The sequence below is a fragment of the Trachypithecus francoisi genome, unplaced genomic scaffold (assembly GCF_009764315.1).
Source record: "Trachypithecus francoisi isolate TF-2019V2 unplaced genomic scaffold, Tfra_2.0 Lachesis_group11, whole genome shotgun sequence".
Lineage (NCBI taxonomy): Eukaryota > Metazoa > Chordata > Mammalia > Primates > Cercopithecidae > Trachypithecus > Trachypithecus francoisi.
In genome coordinates this window covers 13481809-13502137 of record NW_022681456.1, presented here as the reverse complement: position 1 = coordinate 13502137, position 20329 = coordinate 13481809, and the positions used below count along the sequence as shown (strand labels likewise).

The 20329-nt window shown below is 43.9% G+C and overlaps 1 protein-coding gene across 5 annotated transcripts in view; it reads left to right on the top strand.

Annotated features, from left to right (window-relative positions):
* Positions 1-20329, top strand: part of CCDC60 (coiled-coil domain containing 60) — a 206499-nt gene that overhangs the window by 151552 nt on the left and 34618 nt on the right. For 4 of the 5 annotated variants that reach the window (XM_033220421.1, XM_033220424.1, XM_033220420.1 and 1 more), the window contains 2 exons: positions 10515-10686; positions 15918-16152. In XM_033220421.1, coding sequence (XP_033076312.1) covers positions 10515-10686; positions 15918-16152 — 407 coding nt within the window. The remainder of the gene's footprint in view (positions 1-10514; positions 10687-15917; positions 16153-20329) is intronic. The other variant, XM_033220422.1, reaches the window with a different exon arrangement.

The window sequence follows — 20329 nt, the reverse complement described above, 5'->3', positions numbered from 1 at the left end:
TTACACCAGGACCCAGAGAAACTAACCTCAAATGCAACCAGCAATATAAATCAAGCATCCGTTGGTAAATCAGTAACTCCAATCAATTCAGTGTTTTTGGTTGGGATAATTTTTTTGTTGTTGTTCTTTTGATTTTATCTTTGACCCATTGATTGTTCAGAAATGTATTATTTGATTTATACGTATCTGTGAATTTTTCCATTTTCCTCCCACTATTGATTTTAAATTACATACTATTGTGGTCAGAAAAGATACTTGATATGACTTCAATCTTCTTAAATTTATTAAGACTTGTTTTATAGCCTCACATATGATCTATCCTGGAAAATGATCTGTGTGCACTTGAAAAAAATGTGTATTCTGCTGCTATTGGATGGTATGTTCTGTAAATACTTGTTAGGTCCATTTGGTCCAGAATGTTGTTCCAGTCTGTTGTTTCCCTACTGCTTTTCAGTCTAGGCAACCTGTACATTGTTGAATGTGGTATATTAAAGTCCCCTACTATTATTTTATTGTCTATCTCTCCCTTCAGATTTACTAATATTTGTTTTATATATTTAGGTGCTTTGATGTTGGGTGAATATATATTTACAATTGTCTCTTTTGATACAAGCGGTTGACAGACTTTATTTTTTTAAGCAGCAGACACTCATTTTTTAAAAATAGAAGCCCCTATCATGTAAAAGAGACTTTTCTAAATGGAACTTCTTCATGAAGCAAAAGGTTTGGGAGCCTGGGAGACCTGGGACCCCTCCAACTTCTGTCCCCACCGTGGCACCCTAGTTATTTCCAAAATGTCTTTGTGGCTTCCAGAATTTCTTTGAAAACCACAGCCTTAAAACATTTTTCATGCCTTCTTTTTTTTTTTTTTTTTTTTTTTTAAGAGATAAGGGTCTTGCTCTGTTGCCCAGGCTAGAGCACAGTGGCACAGTCATAGCTCACCACAGCCTTGAACTCCTGGGCTCAAGCAATCCTCCTGCCTCAGCCTCCCAGATAGCTAGTACTACAGGTGAATGCCACCGCACCTGCCACCATACCCGGCTAATTGTTTTTTTAAGTTTTTTAGAGATGGTGTCTTTCTATGCTGCCCAGGCTGGTGCCTAGCTCATGGCCTCAAGCAATCCTCCTGCCTCAGCATCCCAAGTAGCTGGGATTAAAGGCTATTTATTTTTCTCTAAAACAAAACTGCTCAAGTAATAAATGAACACAATTTATGCTTATGGAAATCTTTCAAAAAATGTATAAGTATATAAAATATGAAAACCTTTATTCCCTCCCTGAAATCCCCTTTTAAAAAAAAACTCCTTTTAAAAGTCTATGATATGTCCTTCCAAATCTTTCTAATGCCTTCCTTTTATAAACATATACAGTTACATTTTTTAACAGAAATAGGATCACATCTGCATGTTGTTCTCTACATGATTTTCCCCCTTTTACAATGACTCATGGGCATCTTTCCATGATGGTATACACAGGTTTACACATTCTTTCAACAGCAGCAGAATATTCTATTGTATGGATGGAGTATACATCATTTCTTTATTAATAGACACTGAGGTCATTTACAAATTTTTGACATTTCGAGTAGTACTGCGTGGAATATCCTTACACATATCTTGTTTTGTTTTTTGTTTTTGTTCTGTTTTTGTTTTTTTTGAGATGGAGTCTCGCTCTGTCACCCAGGCTGGAGTGCAGTGGTGCAATCTGAGCTCACTGCAACCTCCACCTCCCGGGTTTATGCCATTCTCCTGCCTCAGCCTCCTGACTGGCTGGGACTACAGGCGCCCGCCACCACGCTCAGCTAATTTTTTATATTTTTAGTGGAGACAGGGTTTCACCATGTTGGCCAAGCTGGTCTCGAACTTCTGACCTCGTGATCCACCGGCCTTGGCCTCCCAAAGTGCTGGGATTACAGGCGTGAGCCACCACACCTGGCCCCTTACACATATCTTCTATGCCCAGTTGCGAATGTTTCTATTAGCTGGATTCCGGGAATGAGAATCACTAGGTAAAAGCAGTATCTTTTTCTTCTTTTTCCTTGGTTGATTGCTTACATTCTAAGAAAAAGGCCTCTGAGCCAGAGGGCTCCTGACAGCATTCCATCTCCCTGAGCACACCACCAACAGCCACATTTGGCCTCCTACATGTGGTGACTCTTTCTCCAAAACTGAGAAAAGAACATCATGTAGAATTTGGATTGAGCAGAGAAAAGGGGCCATGTCCCTTTCTTTTGGTTGGTTTTAGAAATGTGCTCAGAACGTGACCAAAAATTGTTAACCGCAGTAAAAAGACACAGTGGCCACATTGAGAGTAGCAGATGTTCTACCACAACTTGCAGTGGCAGAATTCTATCAGCGCTCCGAGGATGCCCAGCTCTATAAAATCAGCACCTGAACCAGACCCAGCCACCTGAGGTAAAAAATGCAGTCCAGGAAGATTCACATAGGAAGTCACAGTATTTGTTGGGGTTTGTTTTTTTCTAGTTGACCATTTCTTCCTGGTGGGCATTTTAGTTTAGGGTCAATGACAATGCTGGTAAATGTTTTAACAACCAGTTCTCTAGGAGGTGAAGAACCACGATTTGTGACAATGCCAGTTTCCACGGTGTAAATACTCCCACCGTGGCTGATTTCAATCTTCCCAACATGATGTCACTGAACTTGGAGTTGGGAAGAGATGTACAGAATCCGTTCTTGTGAGCCAATATGAGCCAGCTCTAGCACATCACTGTTTGGGATTCATTTTTAAAAATTATGAATCTGGGGGGCAGTTTAAGTTCCCAATAAAGTATAAGAAAACACCTTTTTAGTTATAAGAAAGCAGAAAGAGCTCTTCTCTTCAACATTTAATCCTCATTTATGACATTTCACCCTTATGCAGCAGTGTGAATTTCCCCAAATCTTCAAGTGCATTTTTTAAACCCAGAGGGATTAGAGTGATAAAGAGGAAAGGGTTTAGCATCAGATGAACCCAGATGAGTCAAAGCTTTGCCACTTAATAGCTGTGTGACCTTGGGCAAGTCACTTGACATCTCTGGCCCTCTGTTTCTTCATCTGTCAAATGGGGTCCTGCCTCAGAAGAGTTACTGTAAGAATTAAGCAAAATCAAGTCCATAGAGCACTTAGCCTAATATCTGGGAACACAATGAATGTTCATTAAGTAAGAGCTATAAAAGGTAAAAATCCTTATTTTAAAGAGAAGTTAGGTGTATGATTATCAGTACCATTGAGACTGAAGGCTAGGAAAGAAAGGAACTTCTGAGCAGAATTTTACCAACAGGTGAGATCTATGTTCACTAGGTGAACAGAAAAGTATGCAAACAAACAGGGGGAAAGGCTACACAATGCCACCCAAAACCTAGTTGCAAAGATAAACAACCCAGGTAATGAGCCCAAGAAGGTAATACAAATCTCCAGTTCTCCTGAGTGTGTTTTTCTGAGTCTCCATCATCAAGCAACCAGTACCTCCTGTTACTAAAGTATTTTGACACTTAAACCCTGAGCCTGACACCCACCATGCATTTTCCAAAAGGGAATATGCATCCTTGGGGACCTGTAGATCCCACAGGCTCCATTTTGATTAGGCATAATGACAGCTGCAGACCCAATTCCTCCCCCTTACAGATTTTATAGCAAGAATGTCGGGGTGGTTCGATATCTCAATGAGGGCTTTCTACAGGCAGCAAAATTTCACTAACTGGCAGTTACTGTGCTGCAAGCAGAAGAACAATCTTTGTTAGTTGCAGGATGATCTCATATTTGGATGGATTGGTGGATGTTTGGGTGAATGGACGGATGACAGATTTTAGGATGTCATTATGAGTTGCATCTGAGTCTCTGCTTTATTGAGAAAAAAAAACTCCTCAACTTCCCAATTTCATCATGTGGCAATTTAAACACATTATCATTATCACTTCTCAGCATCCTTGTTAATTCCACTGCTAACAAGAGCGTTTATTTCAATTGACAAGATGATCGGGTCCACAATAGAAATTGAAACCAAGCCTTCAATAATGAATGTGCCAATTATGTTTCTCTAAGAGATATAAGCCTCTTTTTAGGCAAAATAGGATCTGATCTTTTTTCATGAATGCCCATAAGTATTTATTCAAACCCTTAGGGCCAAATGCATTTCAGAATTCTGAGGAGTTTTTTTTTGTTTGTTTTTGTTTTACATTTTAAAAAAGAATATTGAGACATGTCCCAAATAGAACATCACACTCCCAGAGGGGCCTGTCATCAAACACAATATTTCTGCAGAAAACAAATAAGTGAATATTTATCTTAAGTGCATAACAAAGGTCAAAAAAAAAAAGGCCACTAATAGCCTCCCATCAGTTTTTGTCACACTTTGCTACCAAATAAGCTATTTAAATTGTTTTGGTTTAAAGACTCTTTGCATACTGGAATTGGTTAAGTGGTTGTGAACCTGTATTGATTTTATTCTTATTGGAGACCAACTTTCCAAGAACCAACCAGAAGACCTACCTAGAAACAAGTAGACCTTTACAGAGACACAGACATCAAGTGTGCAGAAATGTGACAAGCTCTAATGTTGCCTCCCCTATCCCTGTGGCCATCTTCCCTAGTTGCAGTGGTGAAGAAACAGGCCAGACCCCTGGCCAAAGAAGGCAGTGAAGAGTTACCAACTAACCCTCCAGCAGGTACAGCACACACCTCAAAGGAGTTGTTCTAACAGGCTGGAGTCTCCAGAATCCTGTGCTCTCCCCTGGTGCCACAGGGGCAGTTCAGTTATCTACGTCTTACTGCTTCAGGCTGTCCAGGGAGACACCACTGGGCCCACTATTTAGCGGGGAGACCAAGTGGGTGTAATCCCTACGCTTACAATCCTGATTCTTATACTCCTGACTCTTGTAATCCTGACTCTTAAGAGACGCCAGACATTCAAGGGCTGGACTGTCCAGGCACAGAAAACCCACCATTCCTTTAGAAATACATATATGAGTAAAAGGCAACCAGCCCCACTTTGAGGTTTCAAATATGACACAAACATCAAAATCCATCAACTGTTTTATGATGAAAATGGCTGGCACTTGAGTGTTTCCTATGGCAAGCATTGCTCTAGGTGTATTATCTCAGTTAAGCCTCACTCCAAATTACCAATAAGGAAACTGAGGCATGGAAAATTAATTTGCTCAAAGTTGCATAGCGAGCAAAAAGTAAGCCAGGATTTTAACCCAGGTAACCTTGCTGCAAAATATGGGTGCTTCACCCCCCAAATGGTTGTTCCTCTGTAGCTAAATCCTAAAGTCTTTAATTAATTTAGAGAATAATCTGGTGCCCCACCTCCAAGAAAAGAAGATCTTATTACAATGTGGTACTTTCTGGGAGGCCCCAGGATACAAAAGGGACTCGACTTACCGAGATGTGATCACATATAAAATGAAATTTTCTTTTATAAAATAATTTCAAGTGCCGTTTTGCACATATTGTTTTGAAACTAAACTTTTGCTGTTTGCCTTAGTATATAAGGAGCGTCTCTCCAGATCTGAACCTCTGCTGTGGAGTTTATCAGCATACAAATGTATTGAAACATAGTTAACCAATATTCCAAGACCTTTAAGTCTTTTCCAAGCTTTTGCTTCCATGAAATACCGTCGCAATCGTTCTGAGCAACACACAGAATAGCGTTTTTAAACTTTAAATTGTTTATATTTAAATTAGTTTCCCCTTGTCTTGTAGTACTCCTTCCCCACAACCAAGAAAATCTCATTTTCCTCAAACCTGCCTTTTCCAGGCACTAGTGGGAATACTGCTGTGAAGAAAACAGATAACATCCCTGCTCTCAGGAGCTTCCATGCTAGAGGGGTGAGGGAAGCAACAGATGATGAACATGCCATAATCAAGATACTTTGAGATAGCAATAAGTGTCAAGAAGAAATTGATGGGTGATGTGACAGTGATGGGCAGGGGAGTTTTCAATTGGATCATCAAGGAAAGACTCACTCGGAAGGTGACATGTGAGTGAAGTCTCTGATTTCCCCTGCTCTCCTCTTTGCACTGATTTAATTACATGGCTCCTCCACTGCGGTACTCCAGGGGACATCTCTATGGAGTGGGAGAATGTGGCAGGAGGATCAGATCATCGCTCAGGAGTTAGGATGGAGCCACCTGGTCCGGGAAGTCCCAGAGCTTTGACCTCTGCCCCCTCCCTGGTGCAGAATCAGCAGCTCTTCCCCTCGGTCATGGACCCATGAGCATGTTCTAACCTAGCCTACAGCTTTCCGCCCTGGGAAGCAGACATTTTACCCCAGATGGGAGTTCAGAAAGACAGCACAAAGTATTTGAGAAAATTGCTCTGAATTGCCACTGTGGATAGACATCTTCAAGTGACTGCCTGGAACAAAATGTGCTTGGCGGATATAGTTACAAGAGATTTGACAGTGCTCAATGCCCTATTCCCTTGATTTCTGGCAAATAGGATCCCTTAGGAAGCTTCAGCAGGGGGAAATTATGGTCTGAAAATTATAGCTACATCTCCCCCAAGGATCTGCCCTGGTACCTTGTTGTCTACCATCAGCTCCTCCTCTAAGCCACAGTAAATCTCTGTTGAAAAGAGAAGGTTATTGTTGTTAATAGCTGAACTGTATTCAGCTCTCTGTACACAGCACCCATGAAGTCCTTAACAAGCCCCATTTCTCTTCATCTTCACAGCAATCCTTTGTCACAGCTGCTATTATTCCCCCATTTTACAGATGAGGACAGTGAGGCTCAGAGAAGCTAAATTACTTATACCAAGTGACACAGGTAGGAAGCAGTGAGGCAGACAGAGGACTCGAACAGCTGGTCCAATCTATGGTTAAATTCACTCTTAACCACTAAGATAACACTTTTCTGGTCCTGATACTCGGAGACTTGCCCGAGGTCACACAGACAGTAAATCACAAGGATATTAAATGGGTGAGCTAAGTAAGTTAGGCTGCCATAATGAACAACCCCCAAATCTCAGCAGTTTAAGGCAAAAGAAGCTTGTTCCTTGGCTCACCTTTCAAGTCCAACAGGGAGGCTCTACTCTCTAGAGTCACTCAGGGATTCACGTTGATAGAAGCTTCCACCATCGACGAGGCAGAAAAGAGAATCTGATGACTTCAGGACTAGCTCTTAAATCACCTACCCAAAGTCCCACATGTCACTTTCACTCATGTATTTTTGAACAAAGCAAGTCACAGTGCTTACACTTGCCTTCAGAGAGCAGCGAAGCCTGGAACTATTTGGTGGATGGCACTAACGCTTACCCCACCAGGCCAGGGGAAGGACCACCAACCTGCTTTGCCCTCCTCCACAAGGTATGCAATGGATGATGCGGCTTAGGTGGTTTTATTTTTTCTCTTCCTTCCCCTACCGATCTTCCTTTTTGGGTTATTCGCTACTGAAAATGAAACATCAGAAAGACCGATTCTGTCTAACCAGGCCTTTTCTTTATCAATGGGTTTGCAAGAGCAAGGGCTCCGAGCTTTTCAAGGTCTGTGGGAATCTTGCTGCATTTTGAACTCATTTAGCCTGCTGCTTGAAGTCGCAATAGATTTCAGGTCATCTTGGAAGTCAGCAGTAGTGGAAAACCTCCATCTTCCTGATTGGACCTGAATATTTAAGATTTTGAAAGCTTTGCCAGGATCAGATTTAATTTTAAAGGGGGAAAGGAGGTTGCTTTTGAACTTCAAGAAGAAGGCTGGAGGCTCAGCAGGGCTGCGTTAGCAAAGGGAAATGTGAAAAGTCCTGTGGTCTTGAAATAAATGCTCCAAAGTGGAAAAAAAAAAAAAAAAAAAAACGCCAAAGCCTCCACTGGGTGAACCTTAAATCAGACTTCAAAAGCACCGCTAGTTTAAATATTGTTTATAGGACTGAAGTATTGCTCCTTCCTCTGGCTGGATTTTAAATATCCCCTAATTTGATTACTCGGGGGAGAGGCAGGCAGAACCAACTTAAATGAGCTTCACTGTTAATTATTCAGAGGGCTTTTTAATTGTGTAATCAAACATAAAGTCTTACAAAGAGCTTAGAGGCACATTCCCCCAGCCCGACTTCCACTTTGGGTCTGTGTACATTTCTTGTGTGGTGGCAAATGGCTGGTTGATCTTCAGCAAAATCCCATTGGTGAAGAGAGGACATCCCCAACTCCTCGTACTGGGAAAAGCCTTTGATTCTGTCAGGCCTCTGAGCCCAAGCCAAGCCACTGCATCCCCCGTTACTTGCACGTATATGCCCAGATGGCCTGAAGTAACTGAAGAATCACAAAAGAAGTGTCAATGCCCTGCCCCGCCTTAACTGATGACATTCCACCACTTAAGAAGTGAAAATGCCCGGTCCTTGCCTTAAGCGACATTATCTTGTGAAATTCCTTTTCCTGGCTCATCCTGGCTCAAAAAGCTCCCCCACTGAGCACCTTGTGACCCCCACTCCTGCCCACCAGAGAACAACCCCCCTTTGACTGTAATTTTCCTTTACCTACCCAAATCCTATAAAATGATCCCACCCTTATCTCCCTTCGCTGACTCTCTTTTCGGACTCAGCCCGCCTGCACCCAGGTGGGGTGCTCACACAAAGCCTGTTTGGTGGTCTCTTCACACTGATGCGCATGACAGATTCTGCTACTCAGATTTCCATGCCATGAGAAGTCAGCCTTAAGTTAGGTTTATCCTGATCACCTTTTGCCTTCTATATCTGAGCACCTTCCTTCCACCCACAATCACCAGCACTCATCACCCTAACAAGCCTAGAGCCCTGTCAGTGTCTCCCAAACCAAAGCAGTTCTGTTTGTCCTCTTTTTCTTTTTGAGACGGAAGTTTCACTCTTGTCCCCCAGGCTGGAGTGCAATGGCGCGATCTCGGCTCACTGGAACCTCCGCCTCCCAGGTTCAAGCGATTCTGCTGCCTTAGCCTCCGGAGCAGCTGAGATTACAGGCACGCACCACCACACCCGGCTAATTTTTTGTGTGTTTTTAGTAGAGACAGGGTTTTACCATGTTGGCCAGGCTGGTCTGGAACTCCTCACCTCAGCTGATCTGCCTGCCTCAGCCTCCCAGAGTACTGGGATTACAGGCATGAGCCCAGCTGGCCTTCTCATTTCAAGTTCCTGCTCTCTGCTAGGCGAGAGCTAGAAAAATAATTAAAAGAATCCTTGTGATATAAAATTCTTTCTGCAAAGAAAAAGGGGATAAAGAAAGAGATAGGCGGATGGATGAATGGATGGAAAAATATATGGACAGAGAGATGGACAGACCAATCAGTCGATCAATAGATAAGTAAAGGTAGTTGAGAGATCACACGTTGAGACTCCCCACTCTCTTACCAATAGAGACCCACTGCCCCATAGCCACAAGTCCAAAATCCAAAAGCTCTGAAAACTCAGTTTTTCCTAACTCATTTGGCAGCAAAATCTGACATGAACCAATCTAAGTTGGTAGCAAAATTTGACTTGAAGCTACTTCTGGTCTTTATTTCTCCCACCTAGTGTAAACATCCGTGTGTTCCATTGCAGAAACAGTCATGTATTCGGTTACAGGATGCTGTCCCCTTAGCGCCCTCAGAGGGATTATGTTAACATATAGAATATGCAGCATGTTTCCTTTCCAAAATGCCAAAATTATGAATTTGGCAACACATCTGGTCCCACACATTTCAGATAAGGGATTACGGGTGTGTCACCAACAGAACTTACTGGGCTTCAGTCTCCTATTCAGAAAATTCCCAACCCATGAGAGGAGGATCCAGGTTTTGTGGAGCCTGAAGCTTATTTAACGGGGGAGAGGGCACTTTAAGAAAAAAAAATACAAAATTACAATACAAAATCAGGTACAGGATCCTGGAAGCGGGACCCACACAAGTGAGGAGCCCTGAAGCTTTAGCTTTATTCATTTCACTGTAAGTGACTTAAACTCCCTTAGTTTGTTTTCTCATCTGAAAATGGGATGACAATGACTACATCACAAGGTTATAGTGATTGAGATGATACAGCGAAAAGGCACAGAAAGGTGTTGCACACAGCGTCGCAGAGAACTTTTGCCCAGTCAACCTCCAATCAGTGATTTTCATTGTGCAATCCACCCCCATCGGCCCCACCCTCAGTCCCACCCAGTAATATTCTCTGTGTGTCTCTCAGAAATGTCTCTGATGGTGGACCCCTTGGGCAATAGAAAAAGCAAAGATTCAGAAATGAACATGCTTTTCAATTCACTCCCTAGGAATAATCGCAGACCTGCCCAGGATTCTATGAGAGGACCGAGTCTAAAATACAAATAGATGCAAAAAACATACAAATATATACCACCTCCCTCCTCCACCCAGTAAGCAAAAGTCTCTCCAAACCTCGACTTCACTCAAAAGAGCCAGCTATGGAGAACTATCCCTCCCATTTCTTCATAAGTACAGGAGTGGGGGCGGAAATCCTAACAGAGCCCAGCCACCATTCCTCCTCTATTTATTGCATTTCTTAAAAGAACGTGTAATAAACCGAGGCTCTGGAAACGGAAAACTCATTAAGCTGTTTCTCACTCAGGGACCCAGGTGGAAGCAAGAGCACCATTAAAAAAATCAATAAGGACAAGTCCATGGGACAGAAATGGGAGCATTTCGTCACAGCGCCAAAGGTAACCAACCACACGCCACGCGACCCTTTGGCTCCCAAGTCCATGGGACAGAAATGGGAGAATTTCATCATAGCGCCAAAGGTAACCAACCACACGCCACGCGACCCTTTGGCTCCTAGGTCCCAGCTTGTGTTGAGTATTTTTGTCAGTCTTTTCTCTAATGGGAATTTTTTTTCTAGTTGGTTCTCAGAGTGAAGGGAAGTCAGAGCCACATGCTGTTGGATGGTTTTCGTAAATTTAATTAAAACAGTTATCTGGGGATTATAGGAGAAATGACACTTGTCTGGACGCTACATAATGGGGACAGGAGGGGGTGCTAAGCAGCTGCTTAACAAGATGTCACCAGAAGGAAATGGACTCACCTCACTCTATTTTCTAAATCAATAACAGTCATTTCTCTCTCCTTCTCCCTCCCTTTCTCCCTCCCTCCCTCCATTCCTTCCTCTCTCTCTCTCCTCTTTAACCCAGTCAGAAAATTAAAGCCAGGCACACTAGCTCATGCTTGTAATCCCAAAGGATTGGGAGGCCAAGGCAGGAGGATCAGTTGAGCCCAGGAGTTTGAGACCAGCCTGGGCAACATAGCAAGACCCTGTCTTGACAAAAACTTTAAAAATTAGCTGGGCATAGTGGTGTGCGCCTGTAGTCCCAGGTATTAGAGAGGCTGAAGTGGGAGGATCATGTAAGCCCAGGAATTGGAGGCTGCAGTGAGCTATGATCCCACCACTGCACTCCAGCCTCCCACCTGGGCAAGAGAGTGAGATCCTGTCTCTAAGAAAAAGAAAAGACAACGTGAGTGATTCAACAGACAAGATTTTCTACAAACCAGAACATGCAGTTATTAGGAGGACACCAAGATACAGATTCTTTTTACCCAAAGGTATTCCTAACCCAGGACCTCCCAAACTCATCTACTCAATAAACAAGCCTAATAATTAATAATAATAATAATGGCAAAAGGTAGGTAAAGGTAATAGAGCACACAACTAGAGTGTTTGCTGAACCTGTCCCCTAACCCATGAAATGGATATGATGTGCTTTCCTGCCTACCTCACAACTTTAGTGAATAACTTCAGGAAATAAATATAAGGCAAACTCACCTTGAAAACGTGGGAATGCTTAGCATTACTGTGGTTATGTAAATTTTAGAGGCCACTGTTCAACATAATTGTAAATGGGCTAAGTTCTGTGCTAAGGATGCTTCTGTAGGTATATTATCCAGTTGTGCTCTCTTAATAACCCTATGGGGCACTATTCTTACCCCCAGGTGAGAGAGGAGGAATTTGGGGTCTCAGAGAGGTTAAGTGACTTACATAAGGTTACCCAGCTGGGTAATGGCAGAGCCAGAAGTTAATTCTGGGTCTGTTTATTAAACAAAGTTTATTAAACATATAAACATCAATATGTTTATTAAACATATAAACACCCAATGCCTGTTCTCCCTGACCCCATGATTACATTGCCCCTCATGAAGAATTTCACCATTTTCTTACGCTTTCATCAGGGTGCTCCTAGATTTAAGAAGAGCCTTGGTTTTTATGGCAGAAAGTTGCTATGGAGATGCAGTGTGCATCCGTCTTCAGAAACGCACAGAAAAAGCAGCGGGAGCTACAAACCTTTTTAAAAAATCCTTCAGGGATATCCACTACTAAAATTGCAGGAGGGGAAGGGGAGAATGAATAGCTGTGCTTGAACTCTTGCAAAACAGAATTCAAGTTTGTGGATCAAACCCTGGGCTGCAGCACGTTCCACCCTGGGCACGGGTGAGCACTCGATTAGGCTGCAGGAGACCTGGCTCAGCCATGGTGACTCAGTTCACTGTGTGACCTCAGACAAGTCCTTTCCCCTCTACTGGGCCTCAGTTTCTCTACCTATAAAATGAGGACTTTGAAAGAGGGAATCCAACCAGCTCCCACAATACTCTTCTTTTCCCCTGACACTCTTCCGTATGTGTAGGCAGCGTTCATAGGGGCCAAGCAAATTGTGTTATTAATAAAATAAAAAATCAGGCTAAGTGTGATACAGTAGGGAGTGATGGGGTCTGTGGCAAACTGGAGCACTCCTGCACAGCTAAAGGGAAGAAACTCTGTGCAGCTGTAGCTCATTTTGCCTTGTGAGACTGGGAGCCCAGAGCTTACCATTGTCAAAAGAAACAAAAAACTTACATTTTTATATAAAAGTCTCCCAGTTTGTAAAATCCTGGGTAGCTAAACATGTCTCCCCATGGGCCACCAGTCTGCAACCCCTACTTCATAGAAAGTGTAGGAACCTTTCAGGAAATTCGTTTCCTCCATTGCCAAAAATCAATCCCTACTGAGATGGAACATAGCAACCGGTTAACACCACTGCTGAGTGAAATACAAAAAAATAGAGAAGCAGCATTTAGGGATTTAAGTCAATTTAGAGAGGTTCAGTTCAATAAAAGGCAAGCAAGTGCCTGTCACATCTTCCCCCTACGTTTTATTTTTCTGCCACTTTCAATTAATCACAAGTGTTAGCCCTTAACTTTGGATTTCCTGGCTAGGGTGGTTAATTAAATTTTAATTAATGGCAACTCTGGGAGCATAAGATGAAATCCTAGCTCAAGGAAGATATGCACAGAATCCTGGATATGGAAGGCTCTTCTGAGATTGTCCCAGGCTATCCCCTAAGTTTTATAAATGAGGAAAGTTTTATAAATGAGGCATGGCAGAGTGACGTACTAAAGGCCCCCCCCGAGGTCCCCTGACTCTGACTCCAGTGCTCGTTGCAAGATTCCAAGCTACCCCATGCCACCATCTGTCCACCCTTCAAAAATTACATTGATCTTACTAGGCACAGTGGCTTACAACTATAATCCCAGCACTTTGGGAGACCAAGGCGGACAGATTGCTTGAGCTCAGGAGTTCAAGACCAGCCCAGACAACATGGTGAAACCCCATCTCTACCAAAAATAACAACAACAACAAAAAAAAATTGGCCAAGCATGGTGGTGGGCACCTGTAATCCCACCTACTTGGGAGGCTGAGGCAAGAGAATAGCTCAAACCTGGGAGGCAGAGGTTGCAGTGAGCTAAGATTGCACTACTGCACTCCAGCCTGGGCAACAGAGTGAGATCCTGTCAAATAAAAATAAAGATAAAAATAAAAAAATTTCATTGATCTGAAGAGCCTGGTTTCTAGAGTCAGGAATTCATATTGTTCTAGATAAAATGGAAAGAGGCAACTTCTAGATGATTCAACCCTGAGCTCTGATATCATCTCTCCTCAGAGTGATAAAGGGTAGAGGGGCCTTCTGTCAGTCCTGGCAAGCTCAAGATCAATTGCAGTGTCAGGACAATGGGAGCATTGTACCAAGCTGCTAATTTATCAAAGGAGAGGACATGCCTGCTTTGGGTACTTGACTTTTCTTGATCAGTCATTTTGTAACTTGCATGGCCTCTTGAAGATCTGGTTAAATCCAGTTCAAATTCCATTTCTCCAGTCTATCATATTCTGAAACATTCTGTCATTTGTATAGAATTTCACTGAAGATTTGAGAGAGATGAGGCAGGCACAAGGAGAGATCAAATCTTAAGGCCCACAGCTTCTCCCTCCTCTCCCCCAACCTTCTCCCTCTCCTGTGCAACCAAGAAATCCCTCCCCTCTTCTAGTGCAAGAAGGTTCCACTCATATTCAGTGCCCTACAAGGTAGTCATTTGAAATATTGCTTCTGATCACATACAGTGGACTCCCTGAAATGAATTCTGCTGAATACAATTCTCTCCACCCTGTGCAATGTATATTAAATGTTGGTGTGGTCTTCAGTGCTGTCTCTTCTCCCTATCACCTTTCCCAGGGTATCAAACGCTATGAGTTTCATCTAAAGAAAACACCAGTCTACCCATCAAGAGCTTTCATTTTAAATGTGCTCAAATAAAATTATTTCTATTAAGTGAATATAAACTACAGCCCACTCTGTGTTGAGCTATTTCTCTGGGGCATCTGAGGGCCTGTTCATCCCCCATATAAACTTGGCATTTTATTTTATTTTATTTTATTTTTATTTTTATTTTTTTTGAGACGGAGTCTTGCTCTGTCGCCCGAGCTGGAGTGCAGTGGCCGGATCTCAGCTCACTGCAAGCTCCACCTCCCGGGTTTACGCCATTCTCCTGCCTCAGCCTCCGGAGTAGCTGGGACTACAGGCGCCCGCCACCTCGCCCTGCTAGTTTTTTGTATTTTTAGTACAGACGGGGTTTCGCCGTGTTAGCCAGGATGGTCTCGATCTCCTGACCTCGTGATCCGCCCGTCTCGGCCTCCCAAAGTGCTGGGATTACAGGCTTCAGCCACCGCGCCCGGCCTAAACTTGGCATTTTAAATGTCATAAAGAATCATTAGCATAGGATAAAGGGCATTTTCGATGCCACTGAAAAAAAACTTTTGAAGTATTTTGAAGCCAGGCATAGTAATGAGCTTTGGCATTAACCTGACTTGGGTGTGAATTCTGGTTCTGCTCTTTCCTTGCTGTGACCTTGAGGAGGTTAGGGAGCCTCGCTGAAACCTGGATGAGTTATATGAGGACATAACCCCAAACAGTGCATTCTGAAGTGACACCAATCTCACAGGAAGGTACACACAGACACACACACACACAGTATGTGTGTACTCTACCTCTCAGTCCCTTCCAGAACTTATCATCCAATTGTCCTAGCCCACTACAACCATGGCTCCTCCCCCAAGAATGCCACCGCACCAGACAAATCTGCTTCCTCCCACTCACTTCCTAAATGTCAGGCCTAGGATTTCCCTATTCTGTGTTCTTTAGAAAACCTCCATGATTACAAATTATTCTTTGAGGCCCAGGTGTCAACTTGGGAACCAAGAAGTATATACATGGAATCTGAAGCCAAAACCAAGATTCGTTGAAAAATTAGACCCATCCTTATATACAGTTTGAAAATCAACTCCAATCGTTATTACAAAAGAAAAGTCAAAACCTGTTCTGGGCCTTGACATCATCATGGAAAACACGTGTGGCTTCCTATGGTGACTTCGTGGGCAACGATGAGCTTGTTCAATAGAATACATTCCGCCACATTTGCTTCAAATAATACACATTTTAAGATTATCTCGATTTGTGACAAAAGGTCACTGCAGATCCAGAATATATCTCACGGTGTTTGGAAAGAGCCAGAAGGAATTCACAGTCAGACCCAGGCTTTGCTTTTGTCTATTGTCCCTCCCCACCTCTCTCCTTCCCTCCCTTCTTTCTTTCTTCTATCTTTCCCACCCCACCCCACCCCACCCCCCCCCACCCCCCCGCCTTCCTGAAACCTCTCTTTCTTCTCTTTCCTTTAGACCAAGAAATTCAAAATTCCTACAATGCGAGTCACCAACCGCAAACCAAGCCGGCGAGGCTCCACACTCAGTCTGAGTCGGGCCAGTGGGGGGTCCTCTCCCCAGAGCAGCATGATCTCTGTGAACCCTGGCTCAGATGAGCCCCCGAGTGTGAACACCCAGGTGACCAGCAGCAAGGCTATTGAGGACAATGAGTCATCTTCAACCAAGCCAGATGACGAACCTCTGTCTATGAGTAAGTCCTACCTGAGATCTGACTCATCTACCCTGACCCTTTGCCTTTAAGCCAAACATCAAGAAACCCTCCTGCCTCAAGTCCACCTCCAGTCATTTAAAGGTGACATGGGTTCCCCCATCCTTGTTCAATTTCCTTGGACCTCTTTGTTTTCCCCAGTGGAGATCAGAAATATACTCCATAACTTGGGTTGCCCTGAGCCATTTCTCCTACAGAGACAGCCTGTGGTCACCAACTGCCCTGTGCTAATTTTAAAAATGTTTTGATTTAGGCCAGGCACAGTGGCTCACGCCTGTAACCCCAGCACTTTGGGAAACCGAGGCAGGCAGATCATTTGGGGTCAGGAGTTTGAGACCAGCCTGGCCAACATGGTGAAACCCTGTCTCTGCTGCAAATACAAAAAGCAGCTGGGCGTGGTGGCACGCGCCGGTAATCCAAGCTACTTGGGAGGCTGAGGCAGGAGAATCGCTTGAACCTGGGAGGCAGAGGTTGCAGTGAGCCGAGATCATGCCACTGCACTCCAGCCTGGGCCACAGAGGAAGACTCCATCTCAAAAAAGCATTTTTTTAAAATTTAGCCCAATGTATACAGAACATTATCATTTCAATGTGTAACCAATGTAAAAATTATTAACGAGATATTTTATATCCTCTTTTATACTAAGTCTTTGAAATCGGGTGTCTACTTTTTTAAACAGCCTTATTATTGAGATATAATTTACATACCATAAAATTCACTTATTTTAAATGTGCAATTCAGTGATTTTTAGTAAACTTGGAGTTGTGTAACCATCACCACAATCTAATTTCAGAACATTTCCAACCACCCGAAAGAAAAGCTTCTGCCCTTCTTACCCAGAGCCCCCAGGCAACCACAAACCTGCTTTCTGTCTCTACTGATTCGTCTTTCTGAACATTTTATAGATGGAAGTTGCATTGCCCTGTGATCTACACCCTGAAAAAGCCTTTTCAGTGGCTCAAAATTTGAGGGAGGCAAGTCCCTTAAAAAATATCCAATTAGGCCAGGCATGGTGGCTCATGTCTGTAATCCCAGATATCTGAGTGGTGGAGGTGGGCAGATCGCTTGAGTTCAGGAATCTGAGATCAGCTTGGGCAACATGGTGAAACCTCTCCAAAAAAAAAAACAATTAGCCATGCATGGTGACATGTTCCTGTGGTTCCAGCTACTCAGGAGGCTGAGGTGGGAGGATAGCTTGAGCCTAGGAGGTAGAGGATTGAGGTGAGAAAATAGCTTGAGCCTAGGAGGTAGAGGCTACCGTGAGCTGTGATTTGCTTCTTCACTCCAGCCTGGGTAACAGTGCAAGACCCTGTCTCAAAAAGAGAAAAGAAAAGAAAAGAAGAGAAGAAGGGAAGGGGGAAGGAGGAAAGGAAGGAAAAAAAAAGGAAAATTCATTGAAATCTATGAGACCTCACATAAGACAAAAATTCAAACATACACATATATACAATTTTGCACAATATTTTGAGTGGGGTGCTGTGGACCTCTACTAGATAGAATCGTGACTGGATTCCATAAGTCACATAAAACATTCATTTTCAGAACTTTCTGGCTTGAGCTTGTATAGTAAAAGGAGATAGGAAAAGCAGGAGAAGGATCCAGAAGGATTCATACAGAAAGATGGAGAAGGTAGAAAGAAGAGAGGGTAAGACAGGAACATGAAGGAGGAATGGCCCACCACAAAATTCTTGACTCTGATGCATGGGACATCTTCCTGCTTTCTCCCCATCTGCTGTGTTCCCTCAGTAGTGTCCAGCTGAACCTGCCTGTTTGGCCAGTGTTCTCCCTTTTTTTTTTTTTTTTGAGACAGAGTCTGGCATTCTCGCCCAGGCTGGAGTGCAGTGGCCGGATCTCAGGTCACTGCAAGCTCTGCCTCCCGGGTTTACCCCATTCTCCTGCCTCAGCCTCCTGAGTAGCTGGGACTACAGGCGCCCGCCACATCGCCCGGCTAGTTTTTTGTATTTTTTTTGGAAAAGACGGGGTTTCACTGTGTTAGCCAGGATGGTCTCGATCTCCTGACCTCATGATCCGCCCGTCTCGGCCTCCCAAAGTGCTGGGATTACAGGCTTGAGCCATCGCACCCGGCCTCGGCCAGTGTTCTCTATCACACCATCTGGAATGCCTGTGGCAGCCAAGGCTGGGCTGAGTGACAAGGATCGGGCATCGCATAGATTCAAGGAGGCGAAAAAGGAGGTCAAGGCAGACCAAGAATCTGTGTGGGGCCCTGATGGTCAAAGACGGAAGTGAGCAGAAGTGCAAAAGTCCACTGGGTGATCAGGGTTCAGAGTAATGACTGCCGATGGGAAAAATTCCCACCGCCCCTGCCTATCTACAGGGGGCTGGGAAAGGTCCCAAGCCCCGAAAAGCTGTTTTCTGAACAGAAGAAGTAGTATCTGAGATGGGAAGAAACTAAGATAGACCATCAGCAGATATGTGATTCTTATATATTTCTTTTCTCTCTCTCTCTCTCTCTCTTTTAGAGACAGGGTCTCACTCTGTTGCCCAGGCTGGAATGCAGAGGCACAGTCATGGCTCACTGCAGCCTCAAACTCCTGCGCTCAAACAACCCTCCCACCTCAGCTTCCTGTCCACTTAGGATTTCTTGATTCTTCTTTCATTTAACACATACTTTTTGAGCACCTACTGTGTGCCCAAAACTGAGTTACTTGAGTACCCACCCTTCCCAAGCTTACGTTTTAGAAGAGACAAATGATAAATAAGAAATCCATAGGCTGGGTGCAGTGGCTCATGCCTGTAACTCCAATATTTTGGGAGGCCAAGGCAGGAGGATGACTTGAGTCCAGGAATTTGAGACCAGTCTGGGCAAAATAGTGAGACCCCATCTCTACATGAAAAATTTTCAAAATTAGCCAGGCATGGTGGCACATGCCTGTAGTCCTAGCTACTTGGGAGGCTGAGATAGGGGGATCACTTGAGTCCAGGATTTCAAGATTGCAGTGAACTATGGTTGTGCCACTGCACTCCAGCCTGGACAACAGAGTGAGACCATGTCTATAAAAATAAATAAAGTAATAAAAAAGAAAGTCATGGCATGGCATGGTGGCTCACACCTGTAATCCCAGCACTTTGGGAGTCTGAGGCAGGCGTATCACAAGGTCAAGAGATCGAGACCATCCTGGCCAACATGGTGAAACCCCGTCTCTACTAAAAATGCAAAAATTAGTTGGGCGTGGTGGCATGAGCCTGTAGTCCCAGCTACTCAGGAGGCTGAGGCAGGAGAATCGCTTGAACCCGGGAGGCAGAGGTTGTAGTAAGCTGAAATCATACCACTGCATTCCAGCCTGGCAACAGAGCAAGACTCCATCTCAAAAAAAAAAAAAGAGAGAGAGAGAAAGAAAGAAAGTTGTAACTAGCAAGGCAATTGCATATAATATGAGCTCGGATTATGGAAGACAATGTGGCGATTCCTCAAGGATCTAGAACTGGAGGTACCATATGACCCAGCCATCCCATTGCTGGGTGTATGCCCAAAGGATTATAGATCATGCTGCTGTAGGGACACATGCACACGTATGTTTGTTGCGGCACTGTTCACAGTAGCGAAGACTTGGAATTGGCCCGGGTGTCCATCGGTGACAGACTGGATTGAGAAAATGTGGCACATGTACACCATGGAGTACTGTGCGGCCATAGAGGGGGATGAGTTTGTGTCCTTTGTAGGGACATGGATGCAGCTGGAAACCATCATTCTCAGCAAACTATCGCAAGAGCAGAAAACCAAACACCGCATGTTCTCACTCATAGGTGGGAATTGAACAACGAGATCACTTGGACTCGGGAAGGGGAGGAACATCACACACCGGGGCCTGTCACGGGGAGGGGAGAGGGGGGAGGGATGGCATTGGGAGTTATACCTGATGTAAATGACGAGTTGATGGGTGCTGACGAGTTGATGGGGTGCAGCACACCAACATGGCACAGGTATACATATGTAACAAACCTGCATGTTATGCACATGTACCCTAGAACTTAAAGTATAATAAAATAATAATAATAATAATAATAATATGAGCTCGGAAGAGAATACAACAGGATGCTGGGATAGAGAGAGACTATTGGTGGGTGTGAAGCTAAATTAGCAAGGGTAATCAAGGAAGACTCTCTCAGGTCTGAGGTTTGAACTGAGACCTGAAGACCT